Genomic DNA, 19,549 nt, shown 5'->3' with positions numbered 1-19,549 from the left:
TTAAAATTAAAATATTATAATCTTAATTCAAGTGATAAGAGACTTTGCAAGTCTGACAGTAATCAGTGTTGAGTTCCACTGTAAGGTTAACCCTGCCTGGTTAACATGTTTGAAAATGATTAACAGTTGAAAACATTAGAAATTTAGAAAAAGTAATCAAAAAGTAATTAAATGTAATCAGTTACATTACTTTAATAAAGTAATTGAAAAATTATACTACTTATTACATTTTAAGTATCGTAACTTGTAATCTGTAACTTATTACATTTCCAAAGTAACCTTCCCAACACTGTGTGTTTCAGCAAACATGCAGATCATCCGTCAGACTCGTGCTGCGCCTCCCTCTGCAGTGGGATCAGCAGCCGAGCAGCTGCTCAGCCAATGGAAAAGTAGGAGTGCTGAATGGAGTGCTCTGATAGGTGGAGGCGGTGCTGAGCATACTGGGCATGATTAAAGGGTGGACACCACATGCACAGCCACAATAATCCGCTTCATTTCCAGACTGACATCTATCTTGACACAGATCTTAAGGATTGAGAAATGTCTCCAGTGTCAGTCTCCACCAACAGGGTCATTCCAGGACCTCAGGAGCCGAAGGAGAAGACTTACCATCCATCCAACGACCTGTTCACTGATGCACATGTACCAGACTTTGATGCATATCTTGCCTTATACAGAAAGTCTACAGAAGAGCCAGAAGGTATCATAAAACAGTGCATGCATATAAATGAGCGGGAGACTCCAATGTAAGATAATGCAGTAAATGTGTTGATTTACCATGCATTGCAGAGTTCTGGGCTGATGTTGCTCAAGAGTTTTACTGGAAGAAGCCTCCGTCTGGCCCGATGCTGCAGTATAACTTTGATGTCAACAAGGGGAACATTTACATCAAGTTCATGGAAGGAGCAAAAACCAACATCTGCTACAATGTCCTTGACCGAAATGTGCATGAGAGGAACCTGGGAGAGAAAGTGGCTTACTACTGGTAATCTAACATGTTCTCACTGTTTTAAAATGATGCACATATAACTCTGTGCATGTAATGCATGCTTGATCTGATTTAATAGTTGATGCATTTGAGGCCTGCTGCTTGTGTCAAAGTCAAAGCAAAAGAGCAGAACTTGTTGTCATGTGTTTTCCCACAAACTCACTAAAGAAATATTTTTTTATTAAAATATATTGTGTTGTCAAAAAAGAGCGACAAATGCAGAGACATTCTGAAATATATGTTAAACCATGTATTTAAAATATATAAAATGTAAAATAAATATATATATTTCAACCAGTGTTTACTTTAAGTTTTAGTAATTTTGTTATGTGCTTTTATGCATTTTTAAATATTTAAATATATTTAAATAAATAGTTAAATATTTTTTAAATAATAAAATGTACTTGTTTAATATTATTACTTGTTTATTATTATAATTATAATAATTATTATTATATAGTAATATTAATATTATACTAACATTAAAGTAATTATAGGTTGCAACATGGTCATACATATGTAAAATTAGAATTATAAATATAATAATTATTTATAATTATATATAATTTAATATAATTAAATACTCATTTTAATTTAGAGTCTAAATTGTTTCAAGTTAATGCATTTGTGCAAGGTTCAGTCCGTACTTTTAAAGTTGAGAATATGATTTTATAAGTAGGGCTTGGCAGGATCTCCTGTTCCTGTCCCTTGATTACATGCTATAAAGAGTGATAAGATGGTTCCTGTAAGAATTGCATGAATGACACATGAGAAGTCATCAAATGTTAATTCCTGATGACCTCACAGGAACATCCCTATGACTCTTTCCAGTATTTAATCAAAGTGATATAATATTGGCTTGATGTCATGCAGGTGACATGGTTCAGCAACACTCAGAATAATCATTGTTGTCAAGTTAGCTATGCTCTGAAGTATTAATAGTTTAATACTATTAATAGGGGTGTCATGTAACTGCTGTTATATACAGAACCACTCAAGTCATATATCAATCACCTGCTTTACACCACCGTTTAACCATATTCTAACAACTTTAATCTCACAACTTATCCAGGTCATATTTCACCCCAAATTTGTAAAGAAATAAGAAATTGTATAGTGCATATATTAAAATAGCACATTTTTATGAGCATTAACATTATTATGAGTGTTTTAATGGCAATTAAGCTCTTTTCACCTTAAATTTGTATTTACATTTTTTTTATTAAAAGTTTGCATTCTTAACGTATTCTCATTGATGTAATATAGAAATTAATATAAATTAATATATGCATAAAATAATTATATATTTATTTATTATGTAATAATGATATACGATGTAGCAATTATTTAAGCAATTCAAGCATTATTATTTAAGCAATATATCATTTAGTTTTTCTATTTTAAGGGTCAATAGGCAAATATCTAACTGCAGCAATCTAAATATAAACCGTTTAATAGTACCAGATGAACAGGTTTGCATGGGTGAACAGAAGCGTGCTATGAGGACAGATTCCTGCGGCTGTAGTTCTTACAGTCTATAGTCTAGACGGCCTCTCTCTGGCTCGTTACATGAAGTGGTTTTGGCAGAGAGTCTCCTAACAGATGCCAAGAACCGAAGCATGCGAACCATGCTGAGGCGACACTTCAGTTAGACATTAACCATGCTAACGGAGGACACAGGGTTTCACACAGGATCATAAAAGCAATATGGACAATACATATCCTTAAACATATACACAAAACATGGTGCAATGTGCAACCTCACAGGTCAGCATCAATTCTTTATGCATGCAATCCATTCATACCTAAGGGGTCGCTTTGCTTAAAAACTGTTCATCCTGTCAGCAGTCCATCATGGTCTTTCCTTTTTTGGACGGCCAGGTGCAGATGCACAGTAAACCGAGGCTGAGAGCTCTCATGGTGGTTTGCGTTGTTACGATGTTCCTTGTGTTGCATGAATTTGCACATCAGCTACTAACCTAAAAGCAGCAACTCTTGCACAAAAAAGCACATTGTCTTCAGAAAATGTGAAATTCTAAGTCTAAAGAGTAATTTAACAAGACATGTTGCCATATTACAATCTATTTAATTGACTTGTGCATTAAGTGAAGCCCACTGGCCAAATGAACAGCTGACGGACGTCCAAATCTAATGCAGGCAGCAGAGCCAAAGTACAGCCCTGTTCCTGTAAAAAATGAGACGCGTACAGTGGGGTCCAAAAGTCTGAGACCACACTGACAATCAAAGTCTAAATTCAGTTTTAGGACTTAAAACAACAAATGAATAGTATGGCATAAAACAAAGACGGATTGTTTCATATTCTGCTTAATGACAATTCAGATGTGAGTAAATGAGTGTCGCTGATCATGTCAAGTCCAGTTTGTCAAGTCCAGATCTCATTCAAACTGATATTTTATTTTTTTGCTTCCATTAAAGCACAAGATGCTCTTTGGAGCAAAATTATGCTATTGTTAAAGAAAAAGGGCGAGACATTGTCATATATGTTACATCGTGTTTGTTATTTTTTCCCCCAAACAGTACTATTTTAATATTCCTTATATACTGATATAACACTTATTAATATCTAAATTAATTTTAAAAATTTTGTTTTGCACTTTTGTTATTTTTATTAGTTTTGTTTTTAATATTTCTATTTGTTCAATATCATTATACATAGTAATATCATAAATAGCAGTAAAATGACTATACAAGTAATTTTAATAAGTAATCTTATTTATTTGCTAATGCAACATTTTCATTTGAGGTTTTTAAGTTTTTCATCTAGCATTTGTTTGATTTCATATTTTTTTCAATTGATAAAAACTATTTTTGACTATTTTATTTTAGTTAACGGTAACAACAGTGCATTCGACTTTTCACTCAAATTGCTGATAATACAATTTGTCATGATGTATTAAATGCAAAAGAATAAGCTTTTTTCTACAATCGGTCTCAGACTTTTTGGAATTGCAAAATCATCTGAAACGCAGATTAAATTTTGGATTTATTATCAATAAAGTATGTTCAAGAGGCCAACACACTGTATTGCACAATGAAGGCCATAAATCCTTTATTTCCTTATGGTTTAATATTGATCAATGTTTTCTTCAGGGAGGGAAACTCACCTGATCATCACCAGACCATCACCTACAACCAGCTGTTGAGAAACGTGTGCCGATGTGCCAATGCATTGAAGCTGTTGGGTAAGACCATCATCATCCTCCTCTGCGTTTGAGTTTGCTCAGCTTTTCTAGAATGCAAATCCAATATTAGTGCCTTCAGCCTGAACCTCTGACATGAGTATTTTTCCTAATGTAAATCAGATTTACTTTGATGTTTATTTCTGTGATCCAGGTGTGAAGAAAGGAGACAGAGTCGCCATCTACTTACCCATGATTCCAGAACTGGTGTACACGATGCTTGCCTGTGCGAGAATCGGGGCTGTTCACTCGATAGTGGTGAGCAGCTTTACAGATCTATAGTATATCTTCATTAAAAAACTATTCTGGAATAGTTTGCCTGAAAATGCAAATTTGCTGAAGATTTATTCACCCTCAGGCCATCCAAGATATAGATGAGTTTGTTTCTTCATCAGAACAGATTTAGAGAAATACAGCATTCCATCACTTGCTCACTAATGGATGCTCTGCAGTGAATGGGTGCCGTCAGAATGAGAGTCCAAAACACCTGATAAAAACATCACAATAATCCACAAGTAATCCACACCACTCCAGTCCATCAGTTAACATCTTGTGAAGAGAAAGCTGAATGTTTGTGAAAAACAAATTCATCATTAAGATGTTCAAACCATCGCTTCTGGCTAAAATGCCAGAGAAAAAGTCATCTTGTCTGATTCAGGAGAGAAATATGCACATATCAAGCACCATTTACAAGCCAAAACAGTCCAAAACAAATATGTCGGTGGATTTTGATGTGATCATTTGGCTAGAAGCAAGGGTTTGACATTAAAAATGTCTTAATGATGGATTTGTTTCTTCGAAACATGCAGCTTTTGGCTTCTCAAGATATTAATTGCTGGACTGGACTGGAGCGGTGTGGATTATTGTGATGTTTTTATCAGCTGTTTGGACTCTCATTCTGACGGCACCCATTCACTGCAGAGGATCCACTGTTGAGCAAGTGATGGAATGCTTCATTTCTCCAAATCTGATGAAGAAACAAACATCTTGGATGATGTAAGAATGAGTACATTTTCAGCAAATTTAAATTTTTAAGCTCTATCATCTGTCGAGGATGGTCTGAAAGAGAGTTTAAACTCGGGTCAGTATTTAGCATGAAATGAGTACTGCCTCATTTACCCTGCAAGACTATTTCTGCCTGCCAAGCCTCTTTAACCATGTAAACATTATAGATGGTGCTAAAAATAACACACGAGTGCTTTCCAGGGTAGTTTATATCTGATATCAAAGCCTGTTTTTAAGTTTGGATGATGACCCCATTTCAGTCGGACTGTAATTGTATTCATTTGTATTGGAACCTCAGATATCCATATTATTTATCTTGAGCATATGCAGAAGTGTTTAACTCTCTCCTGTCCTCCTCATTCAGTTTGCAGGTTTCTCGTCTGAGTCTCTGTGCGAGAGGATCATGGATGCTCAGTGCAACATCCTGGTAACAGCAGGTAACATCAGTTGCTTTATTAAGGTGGTCTGAATCTGTGTGTTTGGACTGACTGTATGTTTATTGGGTTTGTTAAGTAGATGAGCTCACAATGAGCTGTTACAGATAAGCTTGAAATACAGTAAGTGATAAGATAAAGTTACGAGAGATGGGATGTGATGTGATGTTTACAACACCCGAAATCCTGTGTAGTCACCCTCTGGGCTTCAGTGAAGTCTGAATCACATTTTGTGGCTTATTCAGGTCTGTCATTCATGAAACAAAATGATACACCAAAGTTTTTGTGTGATGTTTTGGTGCCGGTAAATCTGAAATCAGATTTATGGATGAAGAAAAAATATATATTTATTTATATTTTTATATATATAAAAAATGTCAATATAAATTGTAATGTATATATAAAATAATATATGTACACACACACGCACACACACATATTATAATGATTTCTTAAGGATATTAGCTTACATATGTTTATATTAAATTATTATTTAGAAAAGAATTTAGAATGAAGATTTGAGCAGAAAATATAGGCAAAATCTTAATAGTTTTTTCTTAATTCAGAATAGTATTATTATACTAATATTATTAATATATTAAATATACTACTATTAATATGAAAAATTATATTTACATATACAGTATATATATATTTCCCCCCCAGCAATCTGCAACCTTATAAACACGCTTGTTTCCTAAAAATAAAATATGCTTCCTAATATTATTAATATACTACTAATATATAATAATAATAATATAATAATATATATATATATATAAATACATATTATTTTTTTTCCCCCCAGCAACCTGCAACCTTATAAACATGCTTGCTTCCTAAAGGACTGATAAAATCCTGTGCATCATCCTCACCTCTCTTTGTCTTCCTATCTCATGTGTTTTTGCTCTCTCTCTCTGTGTTTGTGTGTGTGTTCTACAGATGGTGTTTACAGAGGTGACAAGCTGATCAATCTGAAGAAGATTGCGTCTGAAGCTCTGGAGCGCTGTAAGGAGAGGTACGTCCCTGTCTGCTGCTCTCTGCTATCAGAGGAACCTCTGTTTACATCCATTACTAACACACACACACACACACACACACACACCCCCAATCACAGACTGTCAGGGGTTGCTGAGCAACAGCACAGTTTGGAACCCTTCGCTTCATCTCACCATGGCAACATGCATAATGAGACACACGGATCCTGGAGCAAACAGAAAGAATGTAACACGGGTGTGGATTTGTAACATGTGACTGAATTATGATGTCGTTGATTTGGCACAATTGATGGTATTACTCAATAAATGACATAATGCCATGATGAAAACATTACTATTATTATTACTTACTCATGAGAGCTTAGAACAGTCAATATGCACTTTTTTTTTTTTTGCTTTTAAATATCATGTTATGTTCGTACTGTGTTCTCTGTCTCGCTCAGCATGGCCTCGTGTGTTCAGAAGTGTGTGGTGGTCAAACATCATGCCTTCAGAACAAACACTGATGCTTCCAGCAAACTACAGGTTGGTCAAATGGTCAAGTGTTATGGACTACTTACAGTATGATGGTTTTCTAGCAGGAAATTTAAAATTCAATGCGGCACTTAAACGAATGACCAATCTATTGTCTCTTGTGTGTGTGCATGTGCTCCAGAGCCCGTGGGATGAATCATGTGACATTTGGTGGGATGATCTGATGGACGGTGTGTCAGATGAGTGTGAACCGGAGTGGATGGACTCAGAAGATCCTCTCTTCATACTTTATACCAGCGGCTCGACCGGAAAACCCAAGGCAAGGGACCTCTCACCTAGAATTGATATAATATAGAAATATACAACACATACAAACACACAAGTGCAAAGGTTCAGCTCAGTATGATTTTACTTTTTGAAAGGAATTAATACTTATATTCAGCAAGGTTGCATTAAATTGATCAAAAGGGATAGTAAAGACATTTATAACGTTACAAAATATTTCTGTTTCATGTAAATGCTGTTCTTTTTCACTTTATTTTCAATCACAAAAATGTTTCCAAAAAAAAAACATAGCAGCACAACTGTTTTTTAAACATCGATAATCAGAAATGTTTCTTGAGCAAATCAGCATATTAGAATGATTTCTGAAGGATCATGTGACACTGAAGACTGGAGTAATGATGCTGAAAATACAGCTGCGCATCACAGGAATAAATTACATTTTAATATATATTACAATAGAAAACAGTTATTTTAAATTGTAATAATATAGCAAAATAGCAATATTTATTTCGAGAATGTTAACTGGACACCACTTGATTTAATGTGACAACAATTTTAGTATGATATTGTTTAAAGAAGTTTCAGCATCACGTACTATTTTGCTTCACATACTATTTTTATAAAAGAGTAGGCAGCATGCAGTATATACTGCACACACAGTGTACACTAAGCAGTGTGCTAGTATTCATTCATTCCAGTGATTCATTCCTTCATTCCTGTACAGGGGGTCGTTCACACCGTCACTGGCTATATGCTCTATACATCACTGACCTTCAAATATGTTTTTGATTATCACCATGATGACGTTTACTGGTGCACAGCAGACATTGGCTGGATAACTGGCCACTCCTACATCACTTACGGCCCGTTAGCCAATGGTGCCACCAGCGTGCTGGTAAGAAATATAATGCAGAATATTTACTTGCACAAACTGGGAAATTGTGAACTTGTTTCTGCAATATTCAGCACAACTTTTACTGTCATTTCCAAATATATAAAGTCAATTTGATCTAAGATTCATCATTTATCACAAACGGTTTGAATGAGTGTGATGTGGTGTGTAGTTTGAAGGTGTGCTGGTGTATCCTCATGTGGGCAGACTGTGGGAGATCATTGAGAAGTACGGAGTCTCTAAGTTCTACACTGCACCCACTGCTATAAGACTGCTGATGAAATACGGGAGAGAACCACTGCAGCGGTGAGCACACACACACACACAGTCACACACACACACACACACACACACACGCACACACTCATGGGGACCAAAAAATGTCATCACAAGGACAAGGATTTTGGCTATTGCCATCTTTGTAGGGACATTTTGTCCCCATAGCAGTGTATCCACACACACACTGTATACTGTATATGTTTTACGGAGACTCTTCATAGGTGTAATAGTTTTTATAGCATATTTTCTGATTTTCTATCCCCTCAAGTAACCCTACCCCTAAACATAACCCTCAAACAAAACTTGTGTTTAGTATTATGTTTTTAAACCTTTTGGTTTACAGTTATTACACAGGAAGTCTAATAATCTAAATATTAGACTTCCTGTAAACTAAAAAAAATCAAATAAAACTAAAATAACCCACACCCAATCAGAAAACTTGATGTTTTAGAAAAAAACAAAAAACAATAATGGTAAAAATTATAAAATTTCTATTAGAATTATTTTTATTTAGTTTATTTTACACATTTATTGCTATAAATATTTTACACACACACACACACATTATTATTATTAATACTTTTAAAGTATGATACATAATTTTTTACAATGATTGTCTTTACAAATATTGTAAAAATATTGGTTTTCCCTAACCTAACAAAAATATATAATAAACAATTATTATTAAATAAAATTACATTAAAAATAACAATTATTGTTAACATGGTATAATAATAACACAAATAATATTATAATGATAAAAACATATAATAGTTATAATTATATACATAAATATTACCATACTATTATTGTTTTTTAGAAAGGGTTGTCCTCCAGGGGGCGCTGGAGGCCTCAGAAAACCAGAGCCATCACTGAGCACTGTTCAAATCTCTGGATGTTTTATTTGACTTATTAAAGATACTGCAACAGGTCAGCTAGTCCTGCTGTCACCTGGTAGAGATGTTGTTACATACTGAGTTAGTAGCCGACAGTGTTGAACACACATTCATGTTGTGTGATGAGTCTCTCACACATCTCTCAGTGGTGTGCTAGTGCTGCTTACAGAGACGGTTTACACTATCAAAGGTTGTTTTAGAGAAAATTACCTTCAGTGAATATTGTTTTTACACAACATACAGTTTGTGCTTCAGACATGGATGGTTTTTGTCTGTTTTGAGATATTCTACAAATATTGCAAACTAGTTATGTGAGTAATCTTGGATCTGTCTGTGTCAGGTATGATCTGTCCAGTTTGCGTGTGTTGGGTACGGTTGGTGAACCCATAAACCCGGAGGCTTGGCTTTGGTATTATGATGTTGTGGGTCAGCAGCACTGTCCGGTTATCGATACCTTCTGGCAAACAGAGACGGTAAAACATTTACAATTATCAAAACCAAACCTAAATTGCCTAAAACAATCTTTAACTGTGGTAAAATTAGAATTTTACCACAAAGTTCATTATTGCTTGTATAAAATGTCACATAATATACACTAATGCTCAACTAATAATAAGTTTGTTGTGTCGGCAGGGTGGCCATGTTTTGACTCCACTTCCAGCTGCTACACCACTGAAGCCTGGATCTGCTGTGAGTCTCATGAAAATCACCTTCACGTATTATATCTTACGTCTTATGAAACTGTTAAAAATGGGATGGATGACTCTGATATTGAAGTGTCTTCTCTTTGCAGACGTGCCCATTTTTTGGAGTCCAGCCTGCCATTCTCAATGAACATGGAGAAGAACTAGAGGGCGAGGCGGAGGGATACCTGGTGAGATTTTCATCCTAGTTTTACATCAAGCAGTAGTTCAGATATCCCAGCTGTTATTTCCAAACTGCATGAGTTTTTACTCTGACCATGAACGGATGTTTTGGTCTCAGGTTTTCCGGAAGCCCTGGCCAGGAATCATGAGAGGTGTGTACGGGAATCAGGAGCGCTTTGAGAGCACCTACTTCAGAAAATTCCCAGGATTCTATGTGACAGGAGATGGTAATGTAGCAACACATCCATATCAGAGCCAGTGTGTGTTGGTGAATGCTATTTTTGAAAATGGAATGTTAGATTTTTGCGTGATTCATTATGATCCATTGTTACTTATTGATAATTTACATTTAGAAGTTACATTCTCTCATGTCTGCAAATCCATATGGAAAAAAAACTATTCATTTCTTGACAAAATATAAATTAAATATTTGCTAAATATATGCTAAATGCGTAAATATATGCAGTGACGCTCAATGAAGTATATTTAGTAAAATACATTTAGTTTCAAATAGGCCAAAATATATTCAAAAAGTATTCCAATCTTACAGCGTTATGTTCACATACACATCTATTTAAAATAATATACAGCTCTGTGATGTCGTCATGGAGGAGTGGAAGAGAACTCCAGTGGCAATCTGTGATATATATATATATATATATATATAAATTAAATAAATATCAGACAAGTTACTAATTTAAAAAAGTAATTTAGGTATTATGATGTAAATTCAAAAGGTAAGGTTGCTTTACATGTTTCTTCCAAAAAGCAATCAAATTAAAATCTCATCTAATGAAAGCGACAAATTATGATGAATTTTGCAATTAACATATTTTATATGGACTTTTGTATCTCATCTCAGTTAAATGAAAAGCATTAGGTAGTCGTGGCCTAATGGTTAGGGAGTCGGACTCGTAATCCTAAGGTTGAGGGTACAGCGCTCTCTCCACCCTCAATACCACGACTGAGGTGCCCTTGAGCAAGGCACCGAACCCCCAACTGCTCCCCGGGCGCTGCAGCATAAATGACTGCCCATTGCTCCGGGTGTGTGTTCACGGTGTGTGTGTGTTCACTGCTGTGTGTGTGCACTTTGGATGGGTAAATGCAGAGCACAAATTCCGACTATGGGTCACCATACTTGGCTGTATGTCACGCCACTTTCACTTTCATTATGCATTGCTTGCACATTTACCCCGTACCAAAAAAAAAAAAGAAGTAATGCACTACTTTACAGGTTACATCCAAAAAGCAATCTGACTATATACATTACCAGTCACCATGTGTCTGTTTCAGCAGCGTCACCAAACTTCAGCAGTCACTATTCACAGCATGAGCTGTTGCTGTGTCGTATCGTATGGCAGTATGTAGGCTACTGTAACCGAGTGTCCTTCTGTCCTCAGGCTGCAGGCGGGACAAGGACGGATATTACTGGATCACCGGCCGGATCGATGACATGCTGAACGTCTCTGGTGAGATTGAGATTCTGCTTCAGTGCTGCCACCTGGCGGTTAGAGACAACATATTAGTTTTCCTCATTCCTTCTCAGCATTCGAGAGGCTTTTAAAGCAACTGGGCGTTTGTTTTATTACCTCAAAATATCCGTTTTAAAATCATTCTGATGGTACACTGACTTCTAATAAGGTGAATAGCTTCTGTTTCTTTCCCAAACGTCTGTTCTGGAAGCATGTCAGTTTGGTGAGCGAACTGATTCCGCGAAAAGGGTGGATCGCTATATGGCAGCAACAAATGTGCGTGTACAGCTATCCACTGTAATTACGACAGGAATAGGCAATATTTACCACAGTGAATTCCACTTATTTAACTGTAGGGGGCTTCAAAGTCGCAAAAATACATAAAACTACATACAGAACTTCATACATTTGCTTTAACGTCCGTAATATGACATATTTCCAAGTTAAATAATATGTATGACATACTAAATATTTGTAAAACACAGAACAGGACATTTATTAAAATATTAAATAGTTTTAGTTATCTTTTAGAGTACTAGATAGCATCTTATATATATGAAGAGATCATTTGCAAAAACAGATAACTCCGTTTTTGACCATTTTCAGAAATCATGTTTTTTCATTGTGCATTCCAATTAATCTCAATCAAACTGCAGTTGGGTTATTTTGATTACGTAAAAAAAACTACTAAAAACTACAGCTAACGAACACAATAAAACATAATAAAAACATGATAGCATAATAAAAAACATGATTTTTGAAAATTTTCTATATTATACTGTTTTTGCAAATAAACTCTTCATATATATATATATATATATATATATATACACAGTACAGTATATACACTTGTCAAAAGTTTAGAAACATTGTGATTTATTAATATTTTTGATGAAGTCTGCAATTATTTATCAAAAATACAGTAAAAACAGTAACATTGTGAAATATTATTACAGTTTGATAAAACTATTTTCTGTTTGAATATATGTTAAAGTGTCCCTATTATGGGTTATGAAAGGTTCATATTTTGGGTTTGGGAGTCCCCAACAACAGGTTGACGTGCTTGCAAAAAACACTTTAATTTTCTTATAATATGGATTTATTTTTACCTTATTTGCTCAACGACACCCAAACGATTCATTCAATGACACATTTTTCCATACCCCTCCTTTGCATGACGTTAATCTGCGGTGATTGGTCTAAATTAAAGCAGTGTTTGTGAGCATATAACACTCCAAAAGCGGCACCTAGTGGCAAAGAATGAATTTTCATTTTCATTCAGACCAACGCGAAAATCAAGTTTTCCTAGGTCTGCGCGCGCAACAAGTGGGCAGACAATATGCTAATGTTTCATGTTGACATAAAACCATAGACTGTAAAAAAAGATGGACGATGCGTCTCCGGTGCCATCATGAGTAAATTATGTCATTTGGAGGCCGAGTCTGCGCAGCAGAGATTCGTTTGGAGGCAGAGTCTGCTCAGTAGAGACTCGTTTGGAGCCAGAGTCTGCTCAGTAGAGACTCGTTTGGAGCCCGAGTCTGCGCAGCAGAGATTCGTTTGGAGCCCGAGTCTGCTCAGTAGAGACTCGTTTGGAGCCCGAGTCTGCGCAGTAGAGATTCGTTTGGAGCCAGAGTCTGCGCAGTAGAGACTCGTTTGGAGCCCGAGTCTGCTCAGTAGAGACTCGTTTGGAGCCCGAGTCTGCGCAGTAGAGATTCGTTTGGAGCCAGAGTCTGCTCAGTAGAGACTCGTTTGGAGCCCGAGTCTGCGCAGCAGAGATTCGTTTGGAGCCCGAGTCTGCTCAGTAGAGACTCGTTTGGAGCCCGAGTCTGCGCAGTAGAGATTCGTTTGGAGCCAGAGTCTGCGCAGTAGAGACTCGTTTGGAGCCCGAGTCTGCGCAGTAGAGAGTCGTTTGGAGCCCGAGTCTGCGCAGTAGAGATTCGTTTGGAGCCAGAGTCTGCGCAGTAGAGACTCGTTTGGAGCCGGAGTCTGCGCAGTAGAGATTCGTTTGGAGCCCGAGTCTGCGCAGTAGAGATTTGTTTGGAGCCAGAGTCTGCGCAGTAGAGATTCGTTTGGAGCCAGAGTCTGCGCAGCAGAGTTTCGTTTGGAGCCCGAGTCTGCGCAGTAGAGATTTGTTTGGAGCCAGAGTCTGCGCAGCAGAGATTCGTTTGGAGCCAGAGTCTGCGCAGCAGTGATTCGTTTGGAGCCAGAGTCTGCGCAGCAGAGATTCGTTTGGAGCCAGAGTCTGCGCAGCAGTGATTCGTTTGGAGCCAGAGTCTGCGCAGCAGTGATTCGTTTGGAGCCAGAGTCTGCGCAGTAGAGATTAGTTTGGAGCCAGAGTCTGCGCAGTAGAGATTAGTTTGGAGCCAGAGTCTGCGCATATTTTTCCGCAGTAGAGTCTGCGGAAAAATATGAAATCATTGAAATCATCAGAAATCATTCTAATATGCTGATTTGCAGCTCAAAAAACATTTCTGATATCAATGATGAAAAATATTTGGTGGAAAGCATGTTACAATGTTTTTAAGGATTTTTTATGAATAGAAAGTTCAAAAGAACAGTGCTGATTTGAAATAGAAATCTTTTGTAGCATTATGAAAGTCTTTACTGTCACTTTTGACCAATTTAATGCATCCTTGCTGAATAAAAGTATTAATTACTTAGAACAATCATACAGACCCCTTTATGCAGACTTTTGAACAGCAGTGTGTGGTCTCTCAGGTCATTTGTTGAGCACAGCAGAGGTGGAGGCGGCTCTGAGCGAACACCCGGCGGTGGCTGAAGCGGCGGTGGTCAGTCGGCCTCATGCAGTGAAGGGAGAGTGTCTGTACTGCTTCGTCACTCTGAAAGACCACAAAGAGTTCAACCGCACGCTGATGGAGGAACTAAAGAGAAAAGGTCAGAGGTCACGATCACATTAAACACTGACAGAAAATACAATCTGAATCAATTCCATGCTTACTAACTTGAGTTTTTCATTCAGTGAGGGAGAAGATCGGACCTATCGCCACCCCAGATTTCATCCAGAACGCTCCAGGGCTTCCCAAAACCCGTTCAGGTACTGGGATCTTGTTTTTGCATTTTCAGTTTCTCCCCACATCTCCGCTTTCACTCCTAAACTCAAGCTTTTCACCCGTCTTGCAGGTAAGATCATGCGAAGAGTTCTGCGACAAATCGCCTGCAATGAAAAAGACCTGGGTGACCTTTCGACCCTGGCTGATCCCAAGGTCGTGGAGGTGCTGTTCAGCCAAAGATGTGAGGCGGCAGCGTAAATGCAGCTGTTTTCCATCCATTTTGATGCCTCTGTGTGTCACCTTGTGTGTGGTAAAGACTTTGGGTTTGGGTTAGAACGGGCTCTGGTTCTCCTAGATCACATCTAATGGGGTGTAACTCCTTTCGTGAATCAGTTAAAACAAGCAAAAATCACAAAATGAAGTGTTTCATGAAAGCTCACCTCTGGACACTGAACTTCCCATTTCAATACAGTCAGATTTTCATTGATTTTTTTTTTTCTTCTATTCTGTCAGGGGATATATTATGTAAATATTTTTTCTTTGTGATGTTTTTTAGTGCCACGAAAATGTATTTACATTTTGCCTTTAATTGCATCCATAAGTGCAGTTTCTCTCATATTATTTCATATCACTTAAGCAATTTTTGTTGTAGAATAAAATCACTTCATTATTTAATTTCATAAAAGAGATTAGCAATATTAGAAATTTTAGTTTTGAACTTTGAACCTTGCAGGCTTGACTATGTTGTTGTTGTTGTTGTTGTTTTTTCCATTTCAATTTTATTTGATATGAAAGATTGTGAGAGAAATGTTCAGTTTTTTTTCATGGCGTCTTGTTCTGGATGAATAAGCTTTTACAAAACCAGTTGTTAATGCTACTTTGACAGAAATATTAGTTCCAAGTAGTTTAACAGTAATAATTGCACATTTCCGTTTTATGTTTATGTTTTAAAGCATATATATCATTTTTTTTGCTAGTTTTGTTAAAATATGTAAATAAAGCTTATATTTTAACAACAACAAAAAATATTTGACTATTACTATTTTTTATGTGAAATTGCTTTCAGTCACTTTTCCCCTGAAGTTTTCATTACTCAATATTTTATTTTATTTATTAAAGAAGGTACATGTTAATAATGAATAATTTTATTTATGCTAAACCCCAACTCTAAACCTTATTCTAAAACAAACCTGTTAGTATGAAAGTATATTTAAAGTAAAACTTGATTTGACTGATTTGCGATCTATTCAATAGTAAAGAGCACGTCAATGTCATAAATCATAGTTTTGAACATTTCACTTAATTTTTTAGGTCATTTAAGTCGAAACATATGGCCCTTACAAATAGCCAAACATATAGACACACACACACACACACACACACACACACGCACACATGTTGGTTTTTGTGGTTTATGGGGACTCTCCATAGGCGTAATGGTTTTTATACTGAACAAACTGTGTGTGCTATTGCCCTACACCAACCCTACACCTAACCTTAGCCCTCACAGGAGACTTTGTGCATTTTTAGATTTTCAAAAAAACACCATTTAGTATGTTTTTAAGCCTTTTGAATTACGGGGACCTAGGCAGTGTCCTCATAAACCACCTTCATATTGTAATACCTCTGTCATACCCATGTCATTATACAAATTTGTGTCCTCATAAACCACATAAACATGCACGCACGCACACACACACACACACACACACACACACACACACTCCCCCTTGTGGCTCTTTGAGAAAAACACACCCTTGTCCCCTCTCTTTCTGTACATGGAGCACTTCTGTCCTGTTGTGTTCTGCTGAAATCTTAATCTTTCTATGTTCGCAGGCAATGGAAGATTATGTTCTTTATCAAAAGATCATTTTTTCTGATCGGATCATCTCCTTTTTCTTCTTGTTTAAGCTCCATCACAACAGACGCTTCCATGAAACGGAGTAATATTACAAGAGCTTAAAAAATCATACGATTTAAATAAGATCTATAAATAAGTATTTTCTTAAGAGTTTTACATCGTAACATAATGTTAGTGTTATATCATCATTACATCGAACTATATAATATATTTACCAGGATTTATCACAGACATTTTCTTGATGCTCTGGTGTATTTAAATTAATTCTGCATCTATTGTGTGTGATATCTGTTGTTATGGATGCACTTGAGGGCTGAATGAATCTAACTGAGTTGACATAACTGTACAAACAGATGCAAGATGAGAAATATCTGCATCAGAATATCATGACCACTCTGGGCTGCAGTGGTGCCGTTACCATGACAACAGTCATCTTGGCAAGACCCTTCATCTTAACAAGAGCGTGCAAAGGTTTAGCAGCCCGACAATGACTGTGCCATCTGCCTCTCTCTCACACACACACACACACACACACACCGTCTTGCAAGACTCAAGTCTTCTGACTCCAGATCTGCTGTCACAGGCTCTTCACCTTCTGCTGGGAGAACAAAAAAAACTTGCTTTCACTCTATTATACTGTGTTCAACTGAATTACAGCTGTAAAATCATTCAAAGTTCTGCCAATATGTGTGGATAGAGAGACAGAAGATGAAAGAAATTATATGAAAGAAGAAATTAAAGGAAAAGAGAACAACAGAAAGCAATGGCCAGACAGACGTATAGATAGATAGATAGATAGATAGATAGATAGATAGATAGATAGATAGATAGATAGATAGATAGATAGATAGATAGATAGATAGATAGATAGATAGATAGATAGATAGATGGGTGGTGATAGATAGTAGTTTGTTTTGATTGACAGCTGCAGTCATCTGAATGTCATTCGTGAGGTTCAGAGCTCCACAGATCCGATCACATATTTGATTACAGATTCTCATCCACACAGATTGGATTAATGTTTAGAAGGACACTGAGAGGACGGAGATGTTCACGCTCGTGTAAGATCGGATGTGGAAACCCATTACCACGATGAAGAAGATTAGCTGAAGCAGCAGTGAAAGTCCAAACACAAAGGTACACAGTAGATCTGAAACACACGGACGGACAATTAGATCAACAGACGGATTTGTTTGAATGAGATCAGAGTAATGATCTTATCAGGACCCAAGAGTCCAGTACAGACTCAAACAAGATCTCAAATCCATTTACAGTAACAATGTAGCAATGCAATCAGTCTGCAGTCAGTTATTAGTGCTGTTTCCTAAGGAGAGTATCACAGCTAAGGCTGAAATATTTATAACTTTAAAGGTCACTTCTAGCCAAAATAATCCATAATAATTAATCGCCTGTTGTCCTTTCTCATCAAAATCCACACACACATTTGTTTAGAGCCGTTTTGGACTGTTTTTGCTTGTAAACAGTGTTCGATCTGTGCAGATTTCTCTCCTGATTCAGACCAGACAAGAAAGCAATATCATATTCATATTTTAGCTGGAAGTGACAGTTTGAAGTTAAAAATGGCTTAATGATGGATTTGTTTCTCTCAAACACACAGCTTTTTCCTTCACAAGATGTGAATGAATGGACTGGAGTGGTGTGGATTATTGTTTTATCAGCTGTTTGGACTCTCATTCTGACGGCACCCATTCTGTTCCCAATCTGTTCTGGTGAACAAATAAACTCATCTGCATCTTGGATGGCCTGATGGTGAGCACATTTTCATTTAAAAGGACTTAAAAAGTCCCAATAAATGTCTCATTAATGTTCTCTTGTATCAGCAGTTCCTGATGTCCAGATGCAGTGATTATGTAACAGTTCAAAGCCTCATTTATCTCTCAGGTGCTGTTAGAGTAACATAATACAATCCGTGGCCTTCCCCTCCAGCGCCTGATGTGATCCCCTCTGAGTCTGTGAGTTTATAATGACGCAGCACTCGCCGCTTTAATCTCAACTGTACAAACTCACACTCGACACTGTGTTACACCGAAATGAAAGGATTTGAGAGTCCTGGGAAATCTCCTTACAGCGACCCCATGCCTGCAGATCACTGACCTGCTGTTATCCACACGCTCATGTCCTCAAACCGTCTTTCAAAGTTTTAAGCTTTACTGCTCATTTTATGACCTGCAACTATCAGGAGTGGGTAAGATTTTTAAACGGGTCATATGATGCGATTTCAAGTTTTCTTTTCTCTTTGGAGTGTCACAAGCTGTTTGTGCATAGATAAGATCCCTGAAGTTGCAAAGATATATTCTTTATAAAAGTTAAGACTCTGCACGCCCCCCTAAAACGGCTCATTCAAACACACCCCCACATGTCTACGTCACGATGTGGAAATATTTGCATAAGGTGTGGTTTCAGTAACCGCAGTAGTGTTGATGCAGCCGTGTCAGGGAGAAGCTGTGTGTTTCTAGATGAAAGCAAAAGCACTTTATTTGGCCTTCCGGAAGTAGATGCATTTAGGAATCATTAAGATTCCTTACAACAGAACAGCAACACATTTTATGGACGAGCGTTTTGTGAACCTGGGAGAGGAGGTAATTCTGATTTTGCTATGAAAATCTGGCGCTTCTGAATCAGCGACTGTATGTATGTTTTGTTATTAGTTTAAGTATTTGCCATTGACTGTTCAAATGTGGAGTTTTGTGCGTAGTGTGTGTATGTGCGTGCGCATGTGTGTGAGAGAGAGAGAGAGAGACAGGGTCACATCACAGCGGAGTGTACAGCCCGTCAGAAATCGTCTTAATTGCGGCTTGTGTGCAAACACATACGAGCATCATCACTGTGTCTGTCACGCGACTCTGTTCCCTTCTCGGGCTTGAACT

The 19,549-nt window shown here is 37.1% G+C and overlaps 1 protein-coding gene across 1 annotated transcript; it reads left to right on the top strand.

The window, feature by feature from the left end:
• Positions 1–478: 478 nt before the first annotated feature.
• Positions 479–15,820, top strand: LOC306881320 (acetyl-coenzyme A synthetase, cytoplasmic-like). The gene is made up of 18 exons (XM_079435352.1): positions 479–700; positions 790–985; positions 4,100–4,191; positions 4,343–4,446; positions 5,558–5,630; positions 6,570–6,645; positions 7,069–7,150; positions 7,281–7,418; positions 8,109–8,279; positions 8,449–8,582; positions 9,792–9,924; positions 10,085–10,141; positions 10,245–10,325; positions 10,436–10,544; positions 11,718–11,786; positions 14,508–14,684; positions 14,770–14,844; positions 14,931–15,820. Exons 1-18 carry the CDS (start codon positions 541–543, stop codon positions 15,056–15,058), a joined length of 2,055 nt encoding a protein of 684 aa, XP_079291478.1. The 5' UTR covers positions 479–540; the 3' UTR covers positions 15,059–15,820.
• The last annotated feature ends 3,729 nt before the right edge of the window (positions 15,821–19,549 follow it).

Source organism: Barbus barbus (assembly GCF_936440315.1).
Source record: "Barbus barbus genome assembly, chromosome: 15".
Taxonomy (NCBI): Eukaryota; Metazoa; Chordata; class Actinopteri; order Cypriniformes; family Cyprinidae; genus Barbus; species Barbus barbus.
Note: the sequence above shows the minus strand (reverse complement) of the source record. Positions and strands in the feature narration are given on the sequence as shown.